The sequence below is a fragment of the Terrapene carolina genome, unplaced genomic scaffold (assembly GCF_002925995.2).
Source record: "Terrapene carolina triunguis isolate 2854851 unplaced genomic scaffold, T_m_triunguis-2.0 Scaffold210, whole genome shotgun sequence".
Lineage (NCBI taxonomy): Eukaryota > Metazoa > Chordata > Testudines > Emydidae > Terrapene > Terrapene triunguis.
The window spans coordinates 33,178,417-33,197,424 of NW_020664561.1; the positions used below are offsets into that span (position 1 = coordinate 33,178,417).

At 40.4% G+C, this 19,008-nt stretch overlaps 1 protein-coding gene across 1 annotated transcript in view; it reads left to right on the forward strand.

Annotated features, from left to right (window-relative positions):
* The window catches only part of LOC113407210 (dihydropyrimidine dehydrogenase [NADP(+)]), a 602,627-nt gene that overhangs the window by 407,950 nt on the left and 175,669 nt on the right, over window positions 1-19,008 (forward strand). The window contains exon 14 of the mRNA XM_026655393.2: window positions 13,922-14,086. Within this exon, the coding sequence (XP_026511178.1) occupies window positions 13,922-14,086 (165 nt within the window). The remainder of the gene's footprint in view (window positions 1-13,921; window positions 14,087-19,008) is intronic.

Consider the following 19,008-nt stretch of genomic DNA (forward strand, 5'->3'; position numbering starts at 1 on the left):
TCTACTTAATGGGTTTAAGTTTCGCAAGGGTTTTGTTCAGTTTTGGTTTTATTGTTTATTTTTTAGCACAGGCACTAGAGTATTTTCTTTTACAAATCAAGGAAGCCAAGGATATGGATTTTTCTGGTTTTTGTATGATTTTGTTTTATTTTGAACTTTCTTTCTACAGAACACACATTCTTCACCGCACATTTTAAAGAAGTTTGTTTTCTTGTTTACCAAGTCCCTAATGGCCAGTAGTGATTCAGTTTTTTTAATCTCTTTTCTTTACTGGCTTTGATTTTTTTTTCTACATTGGCACACCTCTGCATTGTGCTAGGTGGTGTAATAACACAAAGGTTCTGCCCTGAAGAACATGAGGTTATGAAGAACCAAGAAAAAATACAAAACACAACAAAATATTTAATGTTCGGTAGTCCACTCTACCAGCTTGTATTACATGTCCCCCTGTAGTGGCTGGCCTGGATAAGAGCCTAGTGCTGCAACCTGCTGAAGGGTTACTCTTTCAGTAGAAGTTCTGAATTCAAGCATCTGTAATAGCCTGTGGCGAGTAATTGTTACATTTCCCTACAAATTTGTTTGGGTTACGAAATACAATTTAAATACCTCCTTAGTTAAACATTATTTTATTAATTTATTTAAAGACACATTAATGGCACCTACCACTTCAGTGCCTGGGAGCAGCTGAATTTTTTTTTAAAAACAACTACAATTTCACTTATGGTCATGTCACATACTATTTAGTAGCATATAAGTCCATTTAATAGATTTTTTTTAAATCAACTTGGTGACCTCCCCATGGGGAATCTTTTTTTAACATGCAAAATAAAAAATAATACAAACCAAACAGAAGTCAGTGGAATTAGGTGATTCTCTTGTATCCTCACCAGGAGATACAAATTGTAGATAGCCTCCGGATCCAGCACTGCCCTGTTCAAACTCTCTGCCCAGTGCCAAGGCATGTGTTTGGAACTGTAGTCCCAGAGCTGCTAAGAACTGTAGGCAACCATAGCAAGGCATGCTGGGAGAGGGAGCCAAGGTATATAAATAGCTTTCTTCCCTCATAACAGTAAGATATTAGGAAGGATCAAGAGTTGTTGGCATTCTGTCCATTTGGGGCCTTGGAAGGAGTCTGGAGGGAGCTAGATGACTAGAGAAGGAACCCCTGGAAAGGGAAGTTGAAATCTAGGTCTGGAAGGGACCTTGATAAATTATCTAGTTCATCCCTGCGTGCTGAGGCAGGACCAATTGTACCTAGACCATCCCTGATAGGAGTTTGTCTAATCTTTTCTTAAAAGCCAGTAATGACTGGGATTCCACAACCTCCCTTGGTAACCTGTTTCAGTACTAAACTATACTTGCAGTTAGAAGCTTTTTCCTAATATCTAACCTAAATCTCCTTGCTGCAGATTAAACCCATTGCTTTTTGCCCTACCTTCCATTGGCATGGAAAACAATTGATCACCATCCTCTTTATAAAAGCCTTTAATATATTTGAAAATTATGAGGTTCCCCTCAGTCTTCTTTTCTGAAAACCTAACAATCACATTTTTTAACCTTTCCTCATAGATCAGGTTTTCTAAACCTTTTATCATTTTGTTGCTGTCCTATGGGCCAAACTGCATTGACTTCATCCCAAGTCAGTGGCATTTGAATGGGGATGCAATTGTCCCAGGAGCATGTCTAATATGAGTACAGTTCAAAACACTTTTCCCATACTCTAATCTCACATGATTCTCTAATGATTTTGACCTTGTGCTATCTTAATCATAAGTTGCCAGTTGTGATTTCCTGTTATCTAAAAATTACAGTAGACATTGAAGTGGTATTCTAAGCAAGTAACAATGATAGGTGCTTTCCTGGGAATTAAGCTAGATGTCCGCAGAATAAATATTGCATTTTTTTTCTCTCTTGTCCTGGTTAAATCTTCAAAGAATAATGACACTTTGAAGAAAATTTTCCAAATATAGGCTAATGAGACCTCTCACCTTTATCATAATCAATCCTGTTTCCAACAATATGAATGCTTCAGCACTTTTTCTCCAAGATCCAGATACATCCCCGCTTACACCCACCCCCTCCCACACATACACATACCCTGAGCTTCAGCCTCCCACACTACCTATTGATTTGGAAAGCTTGATCTTTCTTATCGAAGATATATCTTGGTTAAATGATAACGAACAAGATAGACTAATCCTCTACATATATTGAAAAAATAACGTTTTGGATTTTTTAAATTGTAATAGTTACTGAGTGCTGCTAGGAACAGCTTGGGGGGTTGCTCTGCAAGACATGCAAGCTGTCATAAATATAAAGGGAAGGGTAACAACCTTTATGTATACAGTAGCATAAAATCCCTCCTGGCCAGAAGTACTGAGGGGGTTAAGAAGCTCAAATAACCTGGTTGGCACCTGACCGAAAGGACCAATAAGGAAAGAAGATACTTTCAAATCTGGTCGGGGGGCAGGTTTTGTTTGTGCTCTCTTTGTTTGTTCCCTCTCTGGACAGAAAGAGAGACCAGACAGGTAAAACATCTCCTGAATACATACCTGAAATGATACATCTAAAATTACAGAAATTGTAAGTAAGGGCAAAGATATGCGTTAGATTATCGTTTGTTTTAGGTGGTGAATTTTCCCTATGCTAAGAGGGAGTTTTATTCCTGTTTTTTGTAACTTTGAAATTGAGCCTAGAGGGGAATCCTCTGTGTTTAAATCTTTTTATTACCCTGTAAAGTTACCTTCCATCCTGTTTTTGTACGTGTGATTCTTTTACTTTTTCTTTAAATAAAGTTCTTCCTTTAAAAACCTGTTTGATTTTCAGTGTCCTAGAGACAAAGGGTCTGGTCGGTACTCACATTATTCTCAAGCCTCCCCAGGAAAGGGGGTGAAGGGGTTTGGGGGGATATTTTGGGGGAACAGGGACTCCAAGTGACCCTTTTCTTGAATTTTTGTGTAAATCACTTGGTGGTGGCAGCAATACCATCCAAGGACAAGGAAAGGAATTGTACCTTGGGAAAGTTTTAACCTAAGCTGGTAGAATATAAGCTTAGGAGGTGTTTCATGTGGGTCAATCTGTACCCCAGAGTTCAGAGTGGGGAGGGAACCCTGACACAAGCACTGCTCATACTGAATTCAGACATTCTGATTATTTAGAGATGCTCAAATTTACTATATTCTGTCAAGTTAGAAAATGTGAAAAATGCATGTATCAAGCAGATGCCTAGAGACACTTTATTTTTTATTTTTGTGTGTTTGTATGTATGTATTATCGTAGCACCAAGGATCCCTGGTCATGGACCAGGACCCCATGGTGCTAGGCATTGTACAAACACAGAACAACAACCAAAAAAAGACCTTCTCTACTCCAAAATAGTTGTAGTCTAAGGCAAGAGACAACAGATATACACAGATGGGGGAGTACAAGGAAAGAATGAGTCAATATTGCTTGGCATGATGGTCTGTGGACTCAGCACTCTGGCAGCTTAATTGTTAAGTTTTGTGTAAGCAAAGGATAGTTTTTTTAGAAAGATTTTGAAGGTGGATCATCCTTGCAGATGGGAGCACCTTGGTTTTTTTGGGAGCATCTTCTAGCGTGAGGGGCAGCATGGGAGAAAGCACAAAAATGCTTGTTTGAAAATCTAACAAGTGGGCGATGGAGGCTGGCATCAAAAGATATCAAAATATTGTTTCATTATGCACATACTTGATTCCGCTTCAAGTGAAGCATGAATGTTAGAGTTGTTTCGAGCTTTTTATCATTCAGCTATAACAGGGATCACTTTGGCACTCCCAATCCATATGAAATGGTCGAGAGTTCACTATTTATATAATCATCCACTTTTAGAAGTGAATGAGTTTCAAGTTTTCCAAATATTTGACAAAAATATCTGTGTTCCAAACTTCCTTGCCCTGTAACTGAAAGTCTGAAAAATACTATTTTTTTTAATAATGGCAAAAGTGCATAGTTATAATAATGGAAAAAGTATAGGGTCATTGCAACTAAGGCTGGTTTTATAACTTTAAAAAAACTGCCCAATGCTATTGGAAAGATCAAGACCCTCCTGCTTTAAGCAAATGAAATGCTTTCCCCATAGAATTTGTTTTCCTATAGACTTTATAAAACCCGGGGAAGGGGAATTCAGCATAATTTGCCTAAATTCATGTAAATTTTCTGAGACCCTACTCCTGATATTTAAATAATAAGGATGGCACTGTAGTCAATGTAATATTCTGGGAATAGGAAATCTGTTCTTTTATACCACAATTGATTTTCTGTACTAACTTTGCCTACAAGTACATTGTACTTCGATAGTTTTACATACGGTAGCTTAACAAGATATTCATGTAGATTTATCCTCCTGTTCACAATGACGCCATTGTGGCTATCTTAGTTCCTTCATTGACATTTAGTAAGTAGGAACCACAGTAACGTTCTGAAACCTATCCACTTAGTGAACATAAAATCATAGCTCCCTGGATGAAAGAAAGGTCAAATAAATTAACTTTTTAAAAGGTAGTAATATGATCATTTGGTTAAATCTTTTTCTCTTACCAATGAAAAGAAACTGGCAAAGGTCACATAGTTCACTGAACACAATTTTGTTTGTTTCATGTTCTAAACTTGAGAAAAGCTTAGTTCTGAGCACTTAAATACTTCCCTTGGCTTGGGGGCCCAATGCTGCAATGTACTGAATTCCTTCAACATCCCTTGTAACCAGTGAGAGCTTTGAGTTCTCAGCACCTTTCAAAAGCAACCCAGAGTGAGAAAAGAATATATTATAGCACTTTTTATAATGTGATTCAATTTCTTTAGCAAAACCAAGATTCTTATCTAAGACCTCTGAACAATTGTAAAGCAAAACATCTGTTTTTCAGTGACAAATATATGCATAACAAGCTGAAGTTAATTTATTTGTAAAAGGGTACAGTGAATTCTTACCTTTTTACTTCCAGATCCTGAATATATTTGTTTATTATTGGTTCCCTTAAGCGTTTTTAAAAATTCTTTTAGCTGTTTATTAAAACTCTTTAGCTAAGATATCCGTTTACAAAATAGTGCCTAAAAGCAAAGTGTGTCAAGGTCAGTACCTTCAGCAAATTAATACAAAGGTATCAGAGGTCTGATTTAAACTTGCCAAATACGCAAAATTCATATAGGTTTCTTTTCTAATATGTTTGCACAATATAATTACATGCACTGAAGAGGCATGACATTTGGCTATGTACCCATGTATTCTGCAGCTACATAATTCACTCCAACTAGCCTCTTGCCACAAAATTTTGCTCCAGCTTTTATTTAAAAAAAGTTTTTAGGACACATCATTGTGAAGATAAAACTGTGAACTCTGTAGATGAAGTGTTGTCTTCCTGAGTCCACAGAAGGCCTAAAACAACTACTACATAATGCAGTTATGACTTGATTATACTTTAATCTAGCGCAATCATTAACTGAAAATGTGGAACAGTGTAGAATAAGTTATTCATATAATAAAATAAGACATGTGCTGATATACTGGTTGTATGCTTTGTTATTTAATTTGTTGAAAACTTCCAGGTTTTTTAGTTTAATGAATTTCTCTCAGAACTCATGGACAGCTACATCATAGTACTTCAGAATTCAGGAACCTAGGTGGAAAATGTTTCCTCCAGTGTGGCCTGGAGCACATGGAGCTCGGTCAAGGCTCTGGAATCAGCTCCAATTACTGTTCTCATTAAAAAATGAAAATGAATAGGTACAAATAGGAATCCCCAAATGTAGCATGGTGTCACGTTCCCAGCATGCACCCTGTGCTCACAAGCAGCTAGAGGGTGAGGAAAGATGTTAAGCAATGATGGTGTTTTCATCTATGAAATGCTGCTTTCTTTGGCAATATGATGAACTTCATTTGAGGAGATGTGGTGTCTGTTTGGTGTCCTTTCTGAAAGGTAAAGAGCCGCCCCCCCCCTTTGTGTAGCCCTGGTGGTTCAGTGGCTGAGAAATTGCTGCCACACAGGCTGATCCCATTTGCAGCCAGTCCCTTGTCTGTCTTTCTCTTGGCTTGTTTTAGCTCCCCTGCATAATGTGTGTCTGGTTGGAGTCCACTGAGGAAGATAGTTTTTTCTAAGCCTGAAATCTGTAGTCGTTTGAAAGACTTCCACTGGAGTCCTGTGGGCCATTGTATTTATTTGCCTTTGTCGCTCTGATTTCCCAGCCATGTTTTTTTCCATGACTTTGTCTTTAATTAAGCTTGGGGCAAAAACAAGCATTGAACTGTCTGGGTGGCTCTTAATTAAGAGTCTTCTGTCCTTGCTTTTTAAGGGCTATGAAGGTTTCATGCTGTTTAACTGTAGTTTGGCTGGTTATTATTTCCATAGCATGTGGAGATAAGAGGAACTGGTGTCACCTTGGGTAACGTTTCTGTGGTTTTTGGGATGAGTATTCAGCACCCTTCCAACTCCTCACTTCCCCATAGTCATCTAAAATTACAGCTGCATCCAAGGACCAGGGAAACTCCATTCATCTAGGTTACCCATTTATCATAACAAGCCTTTTTAGAATCAGGATCAGGGCACGACGTGCCACCTTTCAAGCTTCTCTGTTTAGATTCCATTTCCGTGTACTTCTTTAAATACAGTAGCAACAAACAGAGATTTATATGATGATAAATTCTCTCCTTGAAGATTAAGAGATGAGCAGTAATCACAGGTAGTGTTATTTGCCCACACCATAGTCATAAGAAGAAAACCACAGGTTGAAACAAAGTGGCAAAAAAAAACCCCTCCTTTAACACTTCCTTGGGGATGTAGCAGTGAGGATACCTGAGCTATCCTGATCTGAACTTCTAGTTTTGGAAGAGACTATTTAAAAAGCTCTGATAACATAATTTTCCATGTAATTCGGGCCTTAGCAAGTGTTGGTGAGAAGCTGTGCTGTTGTTAGAAACACATTTCTGTCATTGAAAAAGAGAAGAGGTTGGCTGAAACCCAGCTCTGAACCAGTGATCTCTAGATCATCTGTCTAATGGACTCCCTACTGTGCTTTTTTAGTTGTCATGAGAGATTGGGAGGAGGAAGGTGATGGCAAAGGAGGTTCTGGATAGATACTCCATGCTAATTCTACTGGGAAGATTTTGTTTTCTTTTGGTTGTTTGATTTTATTTTACATGCCATTCTTGCAACTCTGTCTATTGGTGAAAATGAAGAGGATCCTGGAAGAAAGAGAGAACAAAAATATTCATATAAGGTGGTAGACTGCAGGAGCTGTTATCATGGCCTAAGCCTGTGTGGGTATGTCTGTACTGCAGTAAAAACCCCGCAGCACTGAGTCTCAGAGCCCGGGCTCCAGCCTGAGCCTCAATGGCTACACTGCAATTTTATAGTCCCGCAGCTTGAGCCCCACAAGGTCAAGCCATCTGACCCGGGCCAGCCACGGTCAGGCCGTGGGTCTTTTATTGCAGTGTAGAAATACCCTGAGGTTACTGACTAACACCTTTGGCTTGCTGGGCTGGCACCTTTTTCCATCTGGATGATGTGAAACACAGGCTTGATGTGGGCACAGCGGTGAAAAGAGGACAGACACATGAATGGATTTTAATCAGCAAGCCACAACTTTTATTAAATGTAAACACAGGGGAGGGGTGTCACCTGACCAGCACCCATACCCTCCTATACCAGGTATTTAGTTGGTTCCAGTGCAGGAGTTACAGGGCTCCTACCATATAATCCATAACTTGGGGTAGACTCTCCTCAGCCTACCCCAGACTCAGCTCAACCTACTCCCCCTCCCCCATCTTCCTCAAGGGGGACAGAGGTTGCAGAAGGGTCATGACCTCAGCCTGCAAGGGCTACAAGGTCTCTCCCTATCTCATGAGCCCAAAACCCATCACCAACATTCCAGGCCTTTTATCTCTTGGAACCATTCATTTTATCCTTTTCATTGCACTGGAAACTGTCCACCAGTTGCAACAAATTAACAACTCAACCAGATATCTCAGTTGAGTACCAAGCACATTCCTGCCTAACCTGCTGTGACTTCAAGGTGCTGCAAGGCAGGCAAAAAACTCCCCAGTCATCCACACTCCTCCCCCACCCCCAACTGGCCAATGGCTGCCACAGGCTCCAAAGGGGAAGGAGGAGCTATTGTATGTTCCTCAGCAAGTGTCTCATACCCTTGCCACTGGGGCTGTCCCCTTTTCATCGCTGGTCCCATCAAGTGGGTGGCGTTTCTGTTATGAGTAGCATCTGGGCTGAGATCAAAGCACAGGCATTTGTGAAGTAATTTAATAGGAAGACAATGAAAATTATTTACTAATGCTCAAGGGATGGTGGAAGGGAGAGGAAAATATAATGCATGCCCGCTCTAAACTATCATGATATCTGCATTAACCACAATAGTTGCAATCCTGTTTTTCTCTCAGTCGTGTTCAGAGGATTGACTGGACAATTTTTAGTGAAAGTGAAGCTGAGGTATTGAGTGAAATATATGTTTGCAATATAAAAGAGAATATTATAATAGTAGGAAGACCGAATGGGTTTTCTTCTGAGATTACAGAATGATTATGGGAATGGTAATAGATTAACTCATGCAAATTACTTGGTATGATTTCTGTGTATGTGAATGTACATATTTACCCAAAATATTTCAATGTACACAGAGAGAGAGAAAGAAAAAGAGAAAACGATTCAAATGTGAAAACAAATGAAAATTACCAGAAATTTACATACAATGTGAGGAAAAGTCCTTTTATAGTCTGCAACTCTAGCATTTGGCAGATTCAGGAATAAATAATCTTTTGTGGCAAGGGTATACCTTATCAAACATATGCAGATAAGTGCTAATTAATGCTAATTAAGGTTTCCTGTCTATCTAGTTGGAAAAATGTCCAAATGTTATGAAATCCAGTTAGTATGCCTATTACCCTAATTGTTTTATAGGGGATGGTTCTTAATTAAAATATGTAAATTGACCTTAATTGCTATATACTAATGGGGGTTCATGTTATCTCAATAAAGTGACAAGATGGTGAGGAGGGGTACTTAAACAAATAATTCTGATAAATCCTTAACTAACTGACCTTTATTCAAAATTATTTTTAATTAGAAATTGGCAAAAGAAGCATTTTTCCATCTATGTTTCTCTTTAAATTTAAATAATGTCAGAATATTACAGATCTTTAATATAGATATAAGGCATTTGTGAATTCTAGCTTAATTATTCCTAACAAACAAGTTAATTTTGTATTTGTTTACTGTTTGTTATGAAATGATGTGATGATCTTAGATTAATCTGAGGGGGAAAATTATGTTTTACAACACTGGATTTGAATTTGTAGCTACTATTTATTTATTTATGTATGTATTTATTTATTTATCTATCTATCTTCCTTACTCCATCATTATGATGTTGAAGTCTGATGTACTGGTACTGCTAATACCCAGGGCCTTTTCTTTTGACAGCTGAAGCTCCAATACTGCTATTACATGCCTGGACCACTTTTTCTCATATAGACCCCCCTTTGACGTTAGTGTAGTATAAAACTCAGGGTTTGCCTTTACTGGGATGCAGGGCCGTACCTGGGTATATGCAGTTGAAGAATTGGGACCTACATGAAAGTTTTTTTGTACAGTCATACATAGAGTCAACTTTAAAACAAAAACAAATTGTTTAAATTATACTTTGTATGTGGATTTTCTTATATAGCTTAAATAGCTTGTAGTGGTATGTTTACACTTAAAGAGCAAAATATGTACTTCCAGTCTAAACTAAGGAAAAACAACAATAGAGAACATAAATAAAGTTGTCATGAGAGAGAGAGCGAGAGAGCTCTGTGTTTGTGTGTGCCTATCCTCTTTCACAGGCTGTAGTAACTGAGAACAAAATGGCTGCTGAACTTGCGACACAGAAATTTAAAGATGTAGGACATAGAAAACAAAAGGCATTACAGTCTCATATCTGCATATACCACAATGAACTGGCATAAATATAATGAACGTACATTTTCTACAAAATTCATTGGCTCACAAAAACCTATGTAGGCCCCTCTGCATACCAGGGTGGCTGCACCCCCTTCATGCTGCAGAGGGGACATAGCTGGGATACAGAGGGGCTCTTGTGAGCAGTAAAGTGGTAAGGCCCTTGATCCATAACACTGCTCTACAGCCAAAATGCTTCTGAAATAAATGTAGTCAAACTTGACTAATTCTGGGTCACTGAGAACGAAAATAATGCTTAAAATTGTTGATTGGCTCTAGTTTTCAAGATATGCTATTGGGTCAGTATATACGACCCTTGATTTGGGAATGGCGGAGGATAAGTGAGTTATAAAGGGAAGGGATCTCAATTTAAACCAGAAATGACTAAAATACATCTTTGACTGGATCTATGAATAAATCTATGACTGGGTTTGGACAGTACTTGCTTTTTAGGCAAAACAATGAATGATGCAATCTGAAGCTGGTATTGCGTCATACATGATATGAATTGCATCATGTTATTCCTAGAAGTCATGGCTGATGCAATCATAACGAAGCTTACATCACTCTGCTGAACAAATTGCACTATATCAGCTCTAGAAATCATACAGTGTCGTGCTCTCTTATTTGTCAGTGTTTGATTTTGCAAAGGGACACATTTCTGTTTAGCCAAAGTGAGCAGAGATGCCTCGTACTTGTGTGAACAGTGCAGATAACTTCTGCTATGTTTGTGGTGAAGTGACTTTTGCATCACAAAAGCGCAGTATAACCACTATGGTTAAGAAAGCCTATCACCTTTATTTTGGCTGCAAAATTGGAGATCAGGACAAGAGGTGGGCCCCACACATATGCTGCAACACTTGTGCAACAAATCTTCGCCAGTGGTTGAACAGGAAAAGGAAATCTATGCCTTTTGCAGTGCCAATGATTTGGAGAGAGCCAACAGATCATACCAGCAATTGTTACTTCTGCATGGTGCCTCCAGTTGGGAAAGGTGTGTCAAAGAAGAAAAAGTGGACTGTGCATTATCCAAACATTCCATCAGCTATACGCCCAGTACCCCACGGAGAAGGACTGCCGGTTCCTGATGCACCAGAATCATTCTCACTTGAGTCAGACGAGGAAGAGGATGAAACTTCTGGTCCTGAACCATCAATGTCACAGGACCCACATTTTCTCCCATCCTCCTCCTCTGAACCACACCTCATAACACAAGGTGAACTGAATGACCTTGTCAGGGATTTGGAACTACCCAAGAGTAAGGCAGAGCTGTTGGGCTCCAGACTACAGCAGTGGAATCTCCTGGCAGGTGACGTTAGGGTTTCCATGTTCCGTGACCGTCAAAAGGATCTTGTCCCATTCTTCTTCATGGAAGGTGATCTTGTAGCCTGCAACAACATCGATGGTGTGATGGCAGCCCTCAACATCGTTCACGATCCAGATGAGTGGAGACTGTTCATTGATTCATCGAAGACGAGTCTTAAAGCTGTTTTACTGCATAATGGCAATGTTTTGCCATCAATTCCAGTTGGTCATGCAGTCCATATGAAGGAAACCTATGACAACATGAAACAACCTTTGAGGTGCATAAACTATGACCAACATCAGTGGCAGCTTTGTGGCGATTTGAAGGTTGTTGCTCTCTTGCTTGGTCTGCAGACTGGATACACAAAGTACTGCTGTTTTCTCTGCGAATGGGATAGTCGTGCAAGAGATTCCCACTACATCAAGAAAGATTGGCCACTCCGACAATCATTGGAGCCTGGGAGGAAAAGTGTTCAGCATCCACCACTTGTTGAATCAAGGAAGATTTTGTTACCACCCTTACACATCCAGCTGGGTCTGATGAAGAACTTTGTCAAGGCCATTGACAAAACACAAGCAGCTTTCAAGTACCTCTGTGGAAAATTTCCAAGGTTAAGTGAAGCTAAGATAAAAGAAGGTGTCTTTGTTGGTCCTCAGATTCGTGAACTTCTTCGAGATGACGCATTTGACCATGCACTGCGTGGCAAGGAAAAGACGGCATGGAAAGCCTTCCAATTAGTGGCAATAAATTTTCTCGGAAACATCAAGGCAGACAACTACAGGTTGTTGGTGGAAAACCTCCTCAAGGCATACAAGAGCCTTGGTTGCAACATGTCACTAAAGATACATTTTTTGCACTCTCATCTAGATTTTTTTCCACCGAACTGCGGAGCAGTGAGCGACGAGCACGGCGAGCGATTTCACCAGGACATTGCAACAATGGAGAAACGCTATCAGGGCAAATGGAGCCCATCAATGCTTGCAGACTATTGCTGGTGTTGTGGAAACAGTGACAAGAGATGCTCCATTTAATGAATACAAGAGACAAGCCAAGAAGCGCCGAGTAGACACTGAATAGGACTAAACTATGTACAGAATAGTTTTTTGCCTTTTGTTTCATAATAAATGTTATTTATATAACCCTTTTGCTGATTTTTAAAGTGTTACATAAACAGGACAGGTGAAATATTATCATGTAAAGCAACCATAAACACATGAAAAGACCTAGGTTTACAATTTATGATTAAAACCCTACTATCTACACAATATACATAGACATAAAATGTAAAAAATTAAATATCTTAGAAACAGTAGCCAATCAGATGTTTTAATTGTCATATTTGAATTCAGCACATCAAAATACATAATAAATAGCACATTTTATCTCTGAAGCAGACGACTTCTCAAAAATTGTAGACCAGTGTAATTACAGAGATGCAATAACCCACTACACCTAGATAAGGGGGTTAGAAAGTAACCAATCACTATAGCAGTCTGTTCACTAGACAGTGGTTCTCAAAGCCGGTCCGCCGCTTGTTCAGAGAAAGCCCCTGGCGGTCCGGGCTGGTTTGTTTACCTGCTGCGTACACAGGTTCAGTCGATCGCGGCTCCCACTGGCCGTGGTTCGCCGCTCCAGGCCAATAGGGGCAGCGGGAAGCCGCAGCCAGCACATCCCTTGGCCCGTGCCACTTCCCGCAGCCCCCATTGGCCTGGAGCGGCGAACTGCGGCCAGTGGGAGCCGCGATCAGCCGAACTTGCGGACGTGGCAGGTAAACAAACCGGCCCAGATCGCCAGGGGCTTTCCCGGAACAAGCGGCGGACCGGCTTTGAGAAGCACTGCGCTAGAATAGTGTTTACACTGCACCTGTGTTTGGGGAATGGATTCCATTCCCACTCCCACAACTGGCACTCTCAATAATAGTTTAGTCCGTTTCATCCTTAGGACCAGATTCTGCAATTTTGTGCATGTAAGTAACTCCCAGATAACAGGGGCAACCAGCTAATACAGAGGAAACAGTGAAACCCACTAATGAATGTGTGTTACTGGTCCCCGTCTCTGCCAGTTTGGAGAGGGTGAGTTGACAGCCCCTAGCTACAGAACCTTGGCCGTTGCTCAGGCAACTCATGCTTTTAGCTCTGGAGATCCCCTGTTCAGTCCCCAGTGTGTTAGGCAAGATAAGAGCCACCGTGTAAGTGTGGGCTTATCTAGGATTTATGTGACAGCCACCATCTTGACTGACACACCAGGGATTGAATCAGGGACTTCCAAAGCTAAAAGCATGAGCTGCTACAGCTTGAGCTAAGGAGCCAAAGCTTGGTAGCTGGGATCTGTAACAACTCGTATCTTCTGTGATCAACATGGGCAGGAGGGGACCTGCAACTCACTAGTGGATTACATTGGCACAGAGTGCTCTGGAATGCATAAAGCAATCAAACGGGGGGAAAAAAACAACATTTTTTTACTTCAGTCTCTAATCTTAGATGTTACTTGCAACAAAAGTGCATATAGAATTTTGGATGGAAGTGTGTTTTAAATGGATGGTGTTTCCCTTTCATTAATACATTGTAGTATATATACCATTTATAGACTCTATAGGTATGTAATTTTTGTTTTTTTACTTTGTAAATCAATCTGAAAGTTTTTTACTGTGTTTTAACAGGACATTGTAACCAATGTTTCTCCAAGAATTATACGTGGAGTTACATCAGGCCCCATATATGGCCCAGGTCAAGGCTCTTTCCTAAATATTGAGCTTATCAGCGAGAAAACTGCAGAATATTGGTGTAAAAGTATCACTGAACTGAAGGCTGACTTTCCCAACCGAGTAAGTACAACTCAAACATAAGAATGCTGTATGTATATTGAAAGCATTCAGTTTATAGATTCATAAATATTGATGTATGTAATATATTTTATTAAAGAATCTGCCAATCGCTTTGCTGTTGTAAAAACAGACTACAAAAAACAAAAAAATAAAAAACACCCACTTAAGAACTCAGAACAATCTCCATGATCACAAGCTTGGGTAAAAGGATGCTACACTGACACCGAGGGCCGGGCGGCGAGCCCCGGCTGGGGCTCGGCTCTCCACCTCTCCCCCCCCGGCGGCCAGAGCGCCGGGGGCAGGGCGGCGAGCCCCGGCGGGGGCTCGGCTCTCTCCCCGGCGGCCGGAGCGCCGCGCCGCACCCCTCCAGGTGCCGCCCCAAGCACCAGCTTGGGTGCCTGGTGCCTGGAGCCGGCCCTGCTGACACCACACAAACAAATGAAAAAAGAGATGCATTAATACTTGTTTTGTTGGGCTGATTTTGCACTCATGTGGAAAGTCTCCCAGCTGGGTGATGGTGTTGGGTGTCTGTGCAACACCAACCCTGCCCAAAATGCCATTTTGGGGGCAGACAAGGACAGATCCAGTGGCCCCAATACCCCATGCAGCTGGCATAGATGGGATACAGCCACTATTCTAGCCCATTAGAATAGTATTTTTGAGATGGCTGTGCATCAGCCAAGCACCCTTGTGCTAGGTTCAGAGTGGAAATCACTTCCCCAAGCAATCTGCCCCCAAACTTTACAGAGCTTGAAAACTCAAGATTTACATGGCTGGAATGGATTTCTCCCTTCACAAGCATTTAGCTTAGTCTGATTCTGCTCAGTCTTCTGGGTACTTCTAATTCCAATTAAGCGTGATTAGAGGCTTAAAACAATTAACAACACAGTGACTCCCATACTAACAGTACTTCATCTTATTTTCATTGTCATTCACTCATCACTTGGTACAAATCCTTACAAGTATTCAGTCCAGTCAAGAATGAGTTTTAAGTATCAGCAGAGAGTACGTAATCTGTGAAATACTGACTATGGATTGTCAATAAATCAATATTACGTGACCAACAGAGGTAAGGGAGTTGAGTTTGGGTTAAGAAAACTCCGTTCAACCAGACAGAACTACTCATCCCTGAGAATAACCAATCATCATGATAGGCCAGCTACATAATCAGAATGACCTGTGAAATGCCTAGACCCTTTAATCAAGACTGAGCAGGTGATTTAGGTCCCATAAACGTAGGCCTGGTCTACGCACAGATAATGTACCAGAATAACATTTTCTGTTAGGGGTGAGATTTTTTTTAGCAAATTTTTAGCAAAATAGTTATATCAGTACAACCCCTAGTGGATACACAGTTATACTCCAAATAAGCTATACCGCTAGGGCTTCCCAAGTAAACAAAATTTCCATTTTGCTAGGACTTCAGAGACCTTTCAGAATTTTTCATTAAAGAGAGAGAGACCTCAGAATAGCCAATAGTCTGGTAGCTAAGGTGCTCACTTGGGATGTGTGAGACTTAGGTTCCAGTCCTTGCTCAGATTCCGGCAGAGCAGGGACTTCAAACTGGGTCTCCCATATCCTAGGTGAGCACCCAACCACAGGGCTATAGAGTCAGTCAGTCTTCCTCTGGCCTAGTGAATATTTTATTATTTATAGATACTGGAACAGTTCCAACCAGGGGCAGGGAGAAACCACGAGTGAAAGATTGACTCTGTAGTGTGTAGGGCACTCCCCTGGGATGTCAGATACTCAGGGTCAAGGCCCTGCTCTGCCTGGTTCAGAGCAGGAACACATTTAACTTATGAGAGGAACTTCAGAATTTTAGGTAATGGCGTTCAATGCATTGGAACCATTTTTAGGATACACTCTCTTTTCTCTTGTTTATCCATCTCCTCTGCCAGCTGCTACCAGGAAAGGAGTCATTGAAGCCAGGATTAATCAATCCATGTGCTGGCAGAAACAAATGCCTTGTCCATTGAGTACTAGTTGTTTGCCTCAGATGAAACTTCATTGTTATGTGTGGAATTAAGGAATTGCAAGAGAGAGAACACCAGCAAGTGGGAGAATAAACTATAATGTAATCGATTTCCTCTATCTAGAGTGTACAAGAACAGAGAGAGAAGAAATATTTGTCTACAAATATATTTAATCTTCCATGAAACCAGAACTATAATAACATGTTTTTACATATTTAAATATACTTTTTAAACAGGCTAACACTTTTTTCTTGTTTGTACTACCTCCCGTTTACTGTATTTTTATGTTTCTTCTGTTTCTTCAAAGCAAACAATATATAGTTTTCCTGTCATCTGCCCCCCATTCCTTGCTTTTATTATGCTTTCTTCCCATTTTCAGTTCTCATTCCTGAAGTGTGAATACAGGTAACTGTCAGGAAAAAAGTGTGGGAATGTCATGAATCAAGTAGTTGTAGTTAAATGCAGAGCAAATGTCCCATTTGACCTAGATATTGCTGCATGTGGAAGATTTGCTACTGTGTTGTAATTCTTGCATTACCAAGGCCCAGTGGGGTGAATAAAAGGTGGGAATGTGAATATGAAAATCATTTTCTTAATTTTATCATTTTGATTTTAATGAACATCCTTAATTTGAGTACTTGACCATTCTGAGTACTGTACACAATGGTTTGTCCAAGCAGAATTTATGACTCTACCTCTGGGAAAGACATTGTTCTGCAGCTTTCATGGAATATATATTACAGCATTTTGTGGATGAGACCAATTCAGAATTAGTAGTAAATGCAACTGTTTAGTTTAAGAAAATTGTAGAGTTTCTGAGAGCCAGGAGCTATATTAAAATGAGTCCAAGTAGTCACCGTTCTGAGGATTAACTTTTCCTGATCCAATCCCTACTTTTAGAATATGAATTTTGCTTTAGCATTCTAACCCTGCCTGACTTTTATAGAATCTTAGAGGTTGTTTACATTACATATGGATATGCAAAAAGTAGCTTCTAGCAGCATAATTCTGCTTTGCTCACAGGCATTTTTTTCAAATTTGTCCATGAATTAAACTAAGAACCATAATCATTATAATGGTAAATTCATTGCTAACTGAGAACAGATTTTTGTTCACTGAGTAGAAATCTCTTGATGCTTATTATGAAATGCTCTGTATAATTACAACTTGCAGAAATTGTTTTTCTACAATCCTGTTCATTCCTCTAGAAAAGCGTTTTAAACCAGACATTTATTGTTTTGTTAGGTTTTTAAAAAGGGGGAAAAAACACTTTTTGAGCATTGCATGAGTGAACTTAATTAACAAGCAAAAAATGACATTATTCGCTCAAATGAAAGCAAAGCAGAGATGAGGACACAAAAGTGGTTTACAATAAAGAAAATTATCTTGCTATAGTAAATAGTAAAATCAAACCAGAATTGATATTTAATTACTTTTGCTTTGTAATACAGATAGTTTTAGGCAAAACCTCTTTTTAGACAAAGGGAAGATGAACTAAACTGCTTGCACACAGGGTTAAGCATTAACTCTCTAGAAAGTAAACCCTCATTAGCATCCTTTCAGTTGCCATTAGGGTGATAGTCATCTATAGTGCAAAGGAAATTCTGAAAATTATCCCAGCTTTGGCTCGGGCTAGTACTAGATTTCCCAGGGCCTTGTACAAAATAAGACCTGTGGGCACAGCTTAGCGATGAAGTCACAGCTAATAATATATTTGACTGTAGGCGGAGTTTGCAGATCCCTTGTACAGGCACTTCTCTCTCACCCCAGGAGGGGAAGGGCCATTTGAAGGGAAGGAAGGAGTGCCATTGCCCTTGGCTCTCTCACACTTGCTTCCCACTGTCTTAGATACGTGATCTCTAGGCACTTCCTCTGTCCCCCATTCCAGGTGGCTGCTTCTCTTGCCCCTGAATTCAGCAGAGCCCGCTGCACTATTGGGAGCCTCCTTTAAGGTGCTGCTGCAAATGCATCAATTGTTATGGTAGATAACACTGGTCTTTGGCTGATCTGCAGGCATTTGGGGAAGGCCCCACAACTTATTTCTGGGGGAGGCAAACCCAATCACTCTGCTGGAATAATGGAGGAGGAACACTCTGAGGGGCTTCCTCTCTCTGAACTACATCCAGTGGGTTTTAATATCTGAGAAGATTGTTATCAAACATTCAGAGTCAGTCGCATGGTGGGATAACACAAGAATGGATTGTTTTGATTTAGTGGAAGGGGTTTGTGTCATAATGCAGAGGTTCTCAATGCAGCACCAGCAAAACTGTGGCTATGTGGGGTTTGTTTTCTCCTGAATTTGTTCAATATCCATACTGTTTGTTCTTTGAAAGGCAGAAATGAAAGAATGGGCACATTTACCAAGAAATTTGATTTCATACGAACTTCAGGCTTCAGTTAATTTTATCCTAAGTAACCTTTCAAAATGTAAATCAGTGCTTTGGTCCTCTGTTAACATAGGGTATGTCCACAGAGCAGTTAAACACCTGTGGCTGGCCTGTGTTATTTGACTTGGGCTCATAGGACTCTGGCTGTGGGGCTGCAAAACTACAGTGTAGACATTTGGGCTCAGTCTTGAGCCGCGGTCTGGGATCCTGTGAGGGGGGAGGGTCCCAGACCCCGGTCTCTAGCCTGAGCCCAAACATCTACACTGAAATTTTACAGCCTGGCAGCATGAGTGTCACGAGCCCAAGTCAGCTGACATGGGCCAGCCATGAGTGTTTAATTGTTCTGTAGATGTACCCTATGTTAACAGAGGACCAAAGCACTGATTTACATTGTGAAAGGTTACTTAGGATAAAATTAACTGAAGCCTGAAGCATTGCGGAATACTGTTGCCCGTCAGTCAACAGGAACAATTCTGTAAATGCTGTCCCACTGGCACCTCATTCGTATCAGTGAGGTGTTAATTGAAAACTTAGTTGTGGCCATTTAAAGAAAATATTA